At 41.5% G+C, this 12191-nt stretch overlaps 1 protein-coding gene across 4 annotated transcripts in view; it reads left to right on the top strand.

The window, feature by feature from the left end:
* AFF2 (ALF transcription elongation factor 2) overlaps positions 1-12191 on the top strand; it is a 324933-nt gene that overhangs the window by 189905 nt on the left and 122837 nt on the right. For all 4 annotated transcript variants that reach the window (XM_050974296.1, XM_050974295.1, XM_050974297.1 and 1 more), the window contains exons 5-7: positions 8776-8862; positions 11796-11832; positions 12090-12141. In XM_050974296.1, the coding sequence (XP_050830253.1) occupies positions 8776-8862; positions 11796-11832; positions 12090-12141 (176 nt within the window). The remainder of the gene's footprint in view (positions 1-8775; positions 8863-11795; positions 11833-12089; positions 12142-12191) is intronic.

Raw genomic sequence — 12191 nt, 5'->3', positions numbered from 1 at the left:
TCCATTTTTTCTACACCTGTTAGCTTAGCAGGAGTGGATCAAAGGGGAGTGTTGGCATGATTTACAGGACACACAGATGCAGGAACAGACCTGCTTCAAGGTGCAAGTGAGGAAAAGGAAATTCAGACTGAAATGTTTGTTCTTTTCTAAAGGCTAAAATTACTATAATAAATGCCAGGTTGCATGAGAGGGTTTCAGGTGTCTGGTTAGGTCTTTCTGTAAGAGAATGGAATTAAAGGGTTGAGCACGAGAGGCAGCAAGGACTCCACCTCTGTGTTGCAGATGAGGACCCCTAGTGTATTGTTTGGCAGATGTGCTAAGCTTTTTAACTTCACAAAAGAAACCAAGGTGACAAAATTAGAGGAACCAATCATCAGGCTTTGTATATCCAGGGCTTGCTGAATACTGATCAAGTTGTGCCTGTGTTATCCATGCATTTTGGAGGCATCCATTGGATTTTTCAGCCCATAATCTCTATTCCAAATTTTCAGACAGTATTCAGAAGTTTTACCACTGCCCTGGGCATTGCATAAGACAAAAAATGAGACGGTTTGTGCCCTGCAGAGCATTCATAGTCCCTGAAGTAGGCACTGGGAAGATAACCATGCTTCACAGGGGAAAGGGAAATCTTCATGCATGAAGGGAGAACAAGTTCTCAACTGAGACATGTGGCAGGGAGAGCTCACATAGACAAGGAAAAGGAATGTGAAAAAAGGCAGCCTTGTAAGGGCAGGTTTCAGCTCCTCTAGGTGTTCACTATGTCTTCACTTCAGCCTCAGACTGCTGGTTTAACAGCATTACAGGGGAGGTGATGAGACTGTGTAAGAACAGCATCAAAAACAAATGCTGCCCTGGCACACCCCCACAGGAAAACCCTGCTGCAACACTGCTTGTGTGGTAAGCAGAATAAGAGATCTGGCAGAGTCTTGGTTTGGAAGGCAAAGAAACAGCTTTTGTAAGGATTTCAGTGTGTATTGTACAGCAGTGTGTGGTAGCTTCATGTCTTTGTATTTGATGAGTAACAACTCAGAGTCCAGTTTTAATGAAAGCAAATCATGGCTTAAACAAAAGAATTGGGCTTTAAATTTAAATGAGTTGCCTGACTTGGTTTCTTAATTTGCCCTATATGCTGTCTCAGGTAATTAATGCTCCTGTTTTCAGGCCAAAGCTGGTATTTTCTGGCACAAGTTAAAGCTTTCAAATTCCTCATGATTTTTGGACTCAGTTTCATCATATTGTCAGGATGTAAGTTTTAATCTGGTTACACGGGTCTAAAAATTATTGCACAATATACAACTTACACAGTTTCTAAGCTTACAGAACCAAAGGTTTTGTGGTTTTTGATATTGACTTGGGAGATTTTATTTTTTCACTATGCTGCTGTAAGTTGCTTCAGAAATTTAATGCATTTTATAATAAATTCCATTGATAAGGTCTTGTCCTGTAACTATATAACACCCTGTTGTACTTGTATGAAAAAACCCATGAACTGATTACATCTGGCAATGTAAAGGAGATGATGTAATGTATTGTATAAATGCACACAGTGGAGTGCCTCAGGGTAGGAGTAGTCTTGTTTTGTAACTGTAAATTATAGCTCTGCTCTCCTCTTGGTGTGAACCCTAAGTTTCAGAGAAGAAAACAGGCAATTCAAGACATGCTTTCTTGCTTGTGAAGCTGAGGATGGATGGAACAAATTACCAGATTCCCTTAAACAAGTGCCAGCAGTGAATAGTTTCAAAACACAGTTGCTTATTTGCTTGGAGAATGGGGTTTTTGCCAATGTTTTTTAAATTGCAGAGATGAAATTATATGTTGGTATTAGTAACTTTTGAAAGAATTAGCTTTTTATGACTTATTGTGCCTTTGTTTATACTATACTCTGGTAGTGCCAGGATGTTATGTTGTATTTAACAGTTCAATACATACTTCCTACTTCGTGGGGCCCTTGTGACAATAAGATGTGCCATCCCTGGGGATGGTTACCAACAAGTATTATTTTGAATAAATAAAATCAGTGGGATGTGGCAGTGCATCTCAGTGGGGTTGAGGAGCTGCCAGGAGCAGGAGGCATTGCACTGGCCATGCTGTCCACAGCAGGGCTCTGGTTCTGTGTACTGGGCAGCAAAGCCATTAGTCCAGTCACCAGGAGTGACAGCTGGAGGATGCCTGCCTTCCTGGAACTGGTTTGGTACACGTGACTGCAGGTCCCTGAATGTACTGAACAGAAAAGGTCCCAGCACAGCTGAGAATTTGTAAGTATGGAGGATCAGCACGTTGCCCTCACGATTGCCGTGGTGTTCCTGAAGTGCTCTGTGAAAGACACACACCAAACACTGTCTGTGGCCCCCCAGAGGAGCAGGACCTCGAGTCTGCCCCGTCCTGACTGTGGATGTTCCTGACCCATCAGTAGGTCTGTGCAGAGGAGCAGTTACATAGAAACAGAAACGCCTCCTGTGGCCCAGCATCTCCTGTGTGCCTGGCAAAACTCTGATCATCCTCTCCTTGCACACCACCACTATGGCCTGTCCTGAACAAACCCCACATTCCTGCAGCTGGCAAGATTCCTCCTGCCTGTCCTGGCTGGGAAGCAGAGTTACCAGTCCAGTCAGTGTCCTTATTCCTGCACCTTTTGGAAGCTCATGGCTCATCCCAAAGACAGCACTGGCTCCTGCTCGTGTCCTGGGCTTTGGCTGGAAGCTCAGACAATGGTGGAAGACAAAGACATGGTGGTCAGAGAGGCTGTCACACATGCTGGATGTACCTACCTTTGACTTCATGAGTTCCAACATCCCCATTTTCCACTGAACTCTTAATTCTCCCATCACATAAAACTTGTTACAAAAGCTGTCCTGTGGGCTTGCTATTAGGTCCTGCTTCATTTTTTACATTGTGTGATTTTTTCTGCCAGTTGTATTCTGTGAACTCCCCATGTCCTACATGCACTTTATTCATCCTGGGAGTCTAAGCCTGGCAGGAGTGAGGATACAGATCTCTGGCTCTGTGCAGCTCATCATAGTGGTGCTTTATAGTGGGTCCATAGGGCATTGTGCTGCATGCTCCTCCTAAAAATGCTAAGAACATATGAGAAGGTGCTGAAGGGTATAAAACCTGCTTGGTATTGAACTGCAGGATTGATTGTCCTAGGCAGTGTCATATAGTCAGACCAGTTTTTGACCATAAAATCTTCCTGAGGTGGACCCTGAAGAAAATTATCCTGACCCACCTTGGAGAAAGGCATTCACCCTGTTAGAGGAGCCTCAGGGGCGAACTCCTGTATGCACAGCATGGACATTTGGGGCCAGGGAGCTGCATCCTTGGGCAGGGAACACACACTTTTACAGGCTGTGCTTTCCTTGGGACTGTAGCAGACTTGTGAAATTGAATCCAGTGTGGGTTCAAGTGGTGTGGCTTCATTACTCTCCCCCTGAAACAGCCTCTTGAGCTGAGGTACCTTCTCACTGTAATGGAGCCTTGTTTTTCTTCACACACAGGAGATTGGTTAGAGCAGTAAGTGCATCAATCATGATTTACCTTTTTTTTTATTGTCTTGTAAATGCTCTAAGCAAAGAATATGAGTGTTATTAGCTATAAAAGCTACAGTATGAGGAAAATATATTGAAAAGTTTGAGGTATACAGGAGTCAGAGAGTACTGAGAAACTCAACAGAAAAAGAAAATACCCATATTTCTTTGTGGATTTCCAAATGCTAACAAAGTAGGAAAGGAAAACATATGTGTAAAATTTATAGTCAACCACAATTGGCTTCTAAAGCAATTTCTATATTCATTTTCACAGAATATAATTTTTGTCTGTCCCCTTCTTGTTAAAATGGAAAGAAATAATAATTTACCATTGGATGATATGGAATGCATCCTATTCCCTAGCTGGCAAAGGGAACTTATTAGTCATCATTGATAAAAACCACAGGTGAACACTGTGGTTATGCTGTGGTCAGAAAAATGGTTGCTTTTTGAAGAATCAACTCTAGTTTCTCAATAATAAACTCAGGCATGTATGCACTGTATTTCCAATTGTCTTTCAAGCAGTTTTTGGGACAGTAACAAGATAAATTGTAGTATGACAAAGACATAATTGTAGATGCCACCACATTGTTCCTCAGAATATATGTGCTGGGTAGTAGCCACTCATAATAAATTTGCTAAAACAATTGCATGAGTAAAAGGTTTTCAGCTTCAACATTCATAGCAGGAAAAATAGCTTTCTTTGGAGGCCATCACCAAAGTCTTTTAGGTTTTTTTTTCCTCTTACAGGGAAAAAGGTGTGGTATCCCTTTGATGATGAGATTTTTTTTAAATGCTGGAACATCATAATCAATGTATATGAATGAATTTCTCTGTCACGTCCATGTCAATACCAAAAAAGTATCAAAAACCCTTCCTAAGGAAGCTTTTGACCCAGTATAAAGCAGGCCAGATTACTGGTCATGTTAATTCCAGCTGCTTCTTCAAATTATCCATTCCTTTATAAGCAATATGAATACAAAACAACCCATGGGTTTATTGTCTTTGTGTTCCTTTAGGCTTTAGTGCCATTTGCTTGTCATTTCCCTGTATAAATAGCCATCTATCCATTCTTTCCTTAGCTTTTCCCCCAAAGTTGAAACAGGCTGAGATGGTTTTTAATTCAGTGTGCATCTCACACAGAAAGTGTGGCTGCCCCTCATGCATTACTGGCTTCCTACCAGAGAGAGTTTGATCAGTTTTGTATAAATGCAGGAACCAGAAAGATGCTGTGAAACAAGACAAGGCTTTTTACTAAGGTTGCATTGATAAATAGTTAATAAAACATTAATAAATCATTAATAGAATATTTAATAAATGGTAAATTACTTGGCTGTCTTTATTCCTATCTTTATTCAATCAAGGCAGTAGGATGCTTAGCACCAGCTGTAACATCAAGTTTGTAATAACCTTAGAACATCTATTCTTCATGTTTTTTGGGTTTTTTCTGAGTGCTACTTTAACATGCTGTGTCTCCAAAAATTGGTGGAAGTTTAAAGCAATAGATTTAATTAAGATTTAAAAGTTAGCTAAGATTTAAAAGAGAGGGTCATTTGACAGAGAACATCAAGGGTAAGGTCGCTTTAGCAGCAGTGGCCTCAGACTGAATTTATTGCAAGTGATATGTGTTGGGCTGCTCCTCCTGCTCCACTGGCTGCCCTCTAATGATGTGGGAAAGTTGGTCCTGAGACTGCCTTTGTGGCCACAGGAGAAAAAAAATGGGATTGTTGCTCTGTTTTTCTGCCTTTTTGCTGAGGTTTCCACAAGAGAAGCAGTGAGGGTAGGGCTTGGCCAAACCAGTTGTGATCTATCAAAACTACACAAGAGAAAGAGCTGGGAAGGGTCTTAGGAATCTCATCATTTCCTACAGATCCCTGTCCCAGTGTAGGAATCAATTCTGCCTAAGCCATGCCTGACTGATGTGTGCTTATCTGTTCTTAGGCATGTTCTTCCACAGATGGAGTCTGTGGAGCCCTCTGAGCAATCTGTTTCAGTGCTGCAGGATCCTTACCATTAAAGAGCTTTCTCTTACCTCTAACTGGAGTTTTTCTGGCTGCAGTTGAAGTTCATGTCCTCCATAAAGCTGGAGAACAGATTATTCTCTCCTTTAGGAGCAGCTCTTTCTGTAATTAATGGCTGTTCTCATGTCTCCCCTCAGTTCTCCCAAGGGAAGCAGCCTGAGTCCTGTATCTTGGGAGACTTCAAATTAGATCAGGCTAAGCAGTTCAGAGCCCACTAGGAAGGGAAGCTGCCTCAGTAGGAACGCAGAGTACACAATCCTGCTTCTTTCTTTCCATAATGGCCTCTCAGAGCCTGGCTCAGTGCTTTTATCTGTACTTAAAAACACGGCACACTTTCTTTTGAACAAAAAGGAAATGATGGAAAAATGAAATACAGAGACAGGAAATAAATCTTGAAGGCGGCTATTAATTTTAGGGACTGGTTTTGTAAAGCTATTTACCATCTGCCCCGTATCCCCTGTACTCAGTTCTCTCTCTCTGACCTCTTCCTTAAAAACTTGCAAGTTTAAATCCTTCCCCAGTCCTCTCCTTCCATTTAAATCATTATTTAGCCTTGTACCTCTGCATCCCTTGGAAGCTTTGCTTGGGGTATTTGTGTGTTGGGTGACTCCTTAGATCATGTCTGCATGTGTCCTTCTTAGTTACTTACCTGAGGGCTTTTATAGCCAAAAAAACCCCAGACTTAGCTGAAGAGACAAGCATGTCTAGTTCTAATAAATAAAACACATGGAGTCAATTAAAACAATGTTTAAATAATTTTCAGAAAGGAGGATGCTTGATGTTACTACATCAGAGGACCACAGTGACTTTTAAGCCAAGAAACAGTGCAGGTTTACTTTCTCATTTAATCTTCAGGTTTGTAAAAAAAATGCATGCTTCTATAGCAGTCATCTACCCACTCCAACAGTTAACATGATTTTGGAATTATTTTAAGTCCAAACCATGTGAAAATAAATCCTAACTCAATTTTGTGGGATTACTTTGTTTCCATTAAATTCCTCTTTAAAGTGTTTCATATGTTTGCTTTTATTATTTTTACTTCCAGGAATTTCTAAATACTTCCAAATTTGGATTGATTAAAGTGTTTTAACTTTTCCTGGAAAAAAAAGTGAATTTAATTCCCTGTCTATTTTCCCAGGTATTTACAAACTGAGGTGGTTACAGACACATCTTAATGGATGTATACACAACACACACCATCTGTGTGGGTCTTTATAGTTCTAACATATTAGAAGGTGAATATATCAGATTTCACAAGCTGAACAAAATAGAGCTTAGCAAGTACTTAAAGATGAGGGACCTCCAGAAGAAATTGGGGCACAAGGAAGAATGGTGCAGTCATGTGGATGATTGAACAAATGACATCTTTTCTCCTGATGCTCCAGAGTAACCTGTCTGTGCCTAAGGAAGGGAGCAGGAGCGAGCTAAACAGTCACATCCCTGCAGGGCATGGGGTTGGGATTGTCACCCTTCACTGACTACAGTGCAGTGCCATTTGTGCATGTCCTTCTGTAGCTCAGCCCTGTGTGAGTGGAACATGCAGCTGTGTGGTGGCTGGTGTGGGGTTGAAGTGACGTTTTTCAGATGAGTGAACTCAAAACTTTCTTTACCACTGCTCAAGGTTCTTTGGTCAGCAGTGCTCTGGCACCTGTCTGTAGGTAGATGTAGGTGTGTTTCTTTAGCTAAATATATACTTTCTCCTTCCTTCTACACACAGTGTTGGTTTATATGCTTATGTAAGCTTTAAATGTTTGTGTTACACATCTGTGATCCTATCTGGAATTTTTTTCATAATCAATAATTTTCATTGCAGTGAGAATTGAAGTGAAATGCTTCCATGTAGCTAGGTTGTACCTTTGTAAGAGGTTTTGGTGTTCATGAGGTCACTCTGTAAACACAGAGATTGTATAGTCCTAGCATCGGTGGAGGCAGAATTTCTTACCTTGTAATTGAATTTCCTCAAATAATAGCGGGCTCCTTTTCCCACTCTTTTATATTCACATGTGCCTTAATAGGGAGATGACTAGGTTTCCTTACACTTCAGCCTGCCAAGTAGGTAGGCAGTGGATACTACATGTGTTTTGACAGACAATATTCTGAAATGTTTGCTGGCTTCACCTCCCCATGAATCCCAGGCTTTCTGTGCATTTTCTGTGTGGGCAGGAAGAGACTGAGGTCAAGCCTATAATTGCAGTTCTAGAATATTCTTCATTTCTACTTCAGTCAGAATGCCTGGCCCTCTTTTAATTATGTGATACATTCTCTGTTTCATCATTTTACTGTGAAGAGATTTGCCACAAAGCAACCTCCATGGCATAGGCTTTGGCCAAGACATGCAGGATTTGAGGTATATTATCTCACAGAAAAGTTCAGAGGATGCTGAAATCGTTTTCTTCCTTCCCCTGTGCAGAGGTCAGACAATCAGTGCCATTTAATAGTGCTCTTCCTGTGGTGGCACTGAGCTGCCACAGCCTCACACACCAGGAGGGATGAGCCATTCAGCAATTGCTCCTTTCCACCTCATTGCCACCCTTTGGGTTTGTCTAGTGAAAACTGGTCCTGGGCTCTACAGCAAAACCCAGAAGTTCTTTCAGGAGTGCACCCTGGCCCAGATGCCCAAAGAAGTCTCTATGTCTGCCTGTCCCACTGACTGAGGACCATGGTGCAGAATTTTCCTTCCTCCTAACCCCCTGTATGACACAGGGACAGCTGTAGGTCTGAAACTTGCTGGCTCTGTCTTCAGTGAGCTATAATTAGTGTCAGCTGTAGCCACCCAGGGCATGAGTTCAGCCAAAATTCACCCACCACACTGCCCTTTTTACACCACCTCTATTTTCTTAATCAATAGCATTATGTTATGTTTTTATTTGTGGTTCATTTGAGTGGCTGTCATGTTACCTACAGAAACTGGCCTGTTTATAAGCTTAGTTGGGACTAGCCCTGGGTTTGGCCAGTGTGTAATAGCATCTGGAGCCAGTTGCCCTCTGATGAAGACATGGATGGTCATAATTTTCAAGAGTACAACCTGTCCTCACTCTCATTCTGAGAAGTCCTGCCTGTGAGGTTGTTTAGGTGTTCATCTGTGACCCAAGGCTGTGAGGTGGTGGGGTGGATTCCTTGAGCAATTGCATCTCCAGGCTCAATGGAGCAGATGGGACCATTTTTAGCTCTCTTTCTTCTCTATGTACTGATTATTTTTTTTTTTTCTAATCTTTTCCTTTTTTCCCCAGGAGATGACCCATTCCTGGCCTCCTCCTCTCACTGCTATTCACACTCCGGGCAAGGCTGAGCAGACCAAGTTTTCCATCCCAAGCAAGGTACAAGTGGGCTGTTACCAGTGACCTGATTTGCATTCTGCTCTGTTCTATTGAGTGTTCTTTGCTGGAGAGTTTATCTTTGTACTTGGTCCCACTTTAAAAAAATTCTGATACTATTTTTAGTAGGAAATTACCAATCAGACTGTTTCTACTAGTAGAACTTATTTAAAGCTGCAGAAGACCCAGTGGAAGCAGAGTGAGCTTTTTTCCCTCTGTTGTTATGGGAGTCTTTCTACGTCAAGTAAAATATATTTTGGTTGCTGTTCTTCCATTATGATTTGTGCAATGAAAAGGTTTGAAATGGACATTTTTACATTTTTTCTCACTCACTGATTGATTGCATGATGAGGTTTTGGCTGAAAAGGTCACCATGTGAAGAGCATGGTGGCATCTGTCTGTGCCACACCCCAGGGGGAGGCACAGAGGCTAGGCACAGCTGCCTAGAGAGTGCCTGGAGTTCATGTAATCCACCCTGCATTGCTAAACTGTATGATCTGGAGATGCCCTTGGCCCACATTGGCCCTTCTGGCTGTGATTCCAGTAGCACTGCTGGAGATCAGGCTCATTCATACGTGGGACAGGTTCTGCCAGAGGTATGTCGTGCTGGGACTTGAAAACCTGAGCTGATGATGTTTGGGGAAGAAGAGAACTTCCCCAGGGTGGGAAATTTATACCATTCTGTCATGGAGCTACATAAAAGTTTCTTTCCAATGGCAGGATCTTGAAAAATAGCTTTTTAAACTGGTACTGCTTAACATTTTAGTTCAAGCAGTCATGTCCTGATTTAGAAGCTGGAATGTGATTTTGCTCTTACTGATTTCCCCTGTCTGAAATACAGCCACCATACTTAGTTGGAAAGAAATTAAATTAGCAATGTCTGTGGCTTCTTAAACAAAACCAAAGCCAGTGCCCAGAATGTCTTGTTTTAATGGAATGTGATTGTTACTGCCCTGGCACTGCCACTGTCACTGCACTTTCCTGCTGCAATGTGAAGCATCTGAAGTCATTGAATCACAGACAGGCCTGGGTTGGAAGGGACCTTAAAGATTATCTGGTTTCATGTAGTTCCCTGCCTTGGGCAGTAGACCAGGTTGCTCAGAGCCACATCCAGCCTGGCCATGAACACTTCCAGGGATGGGGCATCCACAGCTTTTCTGGACAACCTGTTCCAATGCCTCACCACCCTCAAAGTTATTTTTCCTAATATCTCATTTAAACCTACTCTCAGTCTGAAGCCATTTCCCCTTGTCCTGTCACTGCATGTGTTTATAGAAAGCCCCTCTCCATCTTTCTTGTAGGCTCATAATTACAGGAGCATAATCCTCATTGCAAGTTGGGTAAAAGTCAGTTGAACCCTTTAAGGTGAACCTTTGTGAATACAGTGTTTTACCTGCTGGAAGCTGGTACATTTGTACTATCTCTTAATTTAGTGTTCTGTTTTAGATGAGCCCTAGAGAAACTGGTTTGAGTCCTGCAGACTGACACTATCTCCATTGGTAGCAGTATAAGTAGAGGTTCAGGGAAGCTAAAACTTTGGGTTTGCTTTTCTGTTTCTATCAATTTGGCTTTGAACTTTTAAGATCCACATCAAAGTTAATTTCTGGGCACATTAAATGTTGATCCTAAAATTCTTGACCGTATCACTTCAATACAAAATATAAATTAGATTTTTTTTTTGAGCTAGCATTGCAGGAAATAGGCAAGCACATAAATGTTTTAATGTTTGCTAGTCTTACTTTAAAAAATACAGCAGAAGTGTCTCTTCAGAACATCACTTTAAATCAATTATGGCTGGCCAAATTATGCATCTAGGACATAATATGGCTAGGTTGTGCAGCCATATAAACCAGAGACAGGCACTGTTAGAAGTTTTCAATTTAGCTATTAAAATAAAGGTATTCTCATGAGAAACATACGTTTAAAAAGTGTGATAAAAGAGGTGGAGCTTATCAAAACAATTTATCCCTTTGACATTCAAATTTAAAGTGCCATGTTTACTCTTAGGGCATTATTTACTTCACAAGGGACCGACTGACAGCACAATATAATATTGGGAACTAATAATGCCCTAAGAGGAAGTGCAGTGAGGGCTTTAATGACTTTAACATCCTACAGAACTAACACTTCCAGCAAAGTAGTGCCTGGCTGTAGGATGAGGTTGTAAATAACACCTTAATTTCAACTGATCAAACTCAGCTTGGAAGGAAAGCTGATGACAATCACTGTGGACTACAGAGCCTAGAGAAAAACTAAGCCAGAAAACACTGTGACATTAAAGGAACAGCTTAGTTATTGTGAACCAACATGAATCCTGGCATTAGCATGCTCAGTGTTGCAAGCCAGACTCTTTGCTGGTTTTAAGTTGTTGTACTTCCATTGATTTCATTGGATTTGGACCAGTTTCCATCAGGTGAAGATCTACTTCCCATGTCTTTATCAAATCCCATGTGTCACAGTCCAAATAAAAACAGTGACTACCAATAAAAGGTGACTGTAGTTGCAGGCAGTGAGATCAAACAGCAGAAAGGCAATGGCTCTGAGTTTAATGCATAGCTGCATTCATGCTGTGTTCTGAGCTGTACATCCTGCACGGCTCCTGCACACGTCCATGGCCAAGCCTGGGGAAGGCTCGGGCTGCTGCGGGTGTAAATCTGAGTGGTGTCTCCATAAGGGGGGTGGAGATTTACAGCAGCTGAGGACATGCTCCTGCCTGAGCTCTGAAGGGTCCCTCAGTGGTGCTCTGTCTGCACAGTTAATGCTTTTTTTAAACTACTGTCACTGGTGCTGCCTTAACAATGCTGTGATCCCCTCCCTGTGCCATCTCCTTCCCTGTTGGTATGATGCCAGTGCCCTTAATCTAGCAAGCCAAGATACATCTTACCTTCTTCATCTTATTTAACTAATGCTGACATTTTGTGTGTTCTTCTTTGTAGGACTCCCAACATCTGACCTCAGGATACAATGTACAAAGTAGGTCTTTATCATCCTGGTCCTAACAGTCAGGGTTGGGTTTTTTTTTTTTTTTTTGTCTGCTTAACGCCATTAAAACAAAGGCTAAAAAATTAATTTCTGTGGTGCTAAAGCAGATCAGTTCCATTTTTTATTACATGTTATGCATTGTGGCATGTTGTGAAACCAAGTATAATTAGATGGGCTGACAGCTTTGGGTGCATTTTAATTCTACAGTAATCTTTTGACATTTGAAAATGTGTTTCCTTTGTTTGCAGAGTGGAGTGATCCAGCAGGGAAAGTTGCAACTAAGTCAGTGCCACAAAAGTCGTAAGTATTATTATTTCCAGCTTTAAATCTCATTTTAAATTTATCATAAA

The sequence above is a fragment of the Serinus canaria genome, chromosome 4A (assembly GCF_022539315.1).
Source record: "Serinus canaria isolate serCan28SL12 chromosome 4A, serCan2020, whole genome shotgun sequence".
Taxonomy (NCBI): Eukaryota; Metazoa; Chordata; class Aves; order Passeriformes; family Fringillidae; genus Serinus; species Serinus canaria.
Note: the sequence above shows the minus strand (reverse complement) of the source record. Positions and strands in the feature narration are given on the sequence as shown.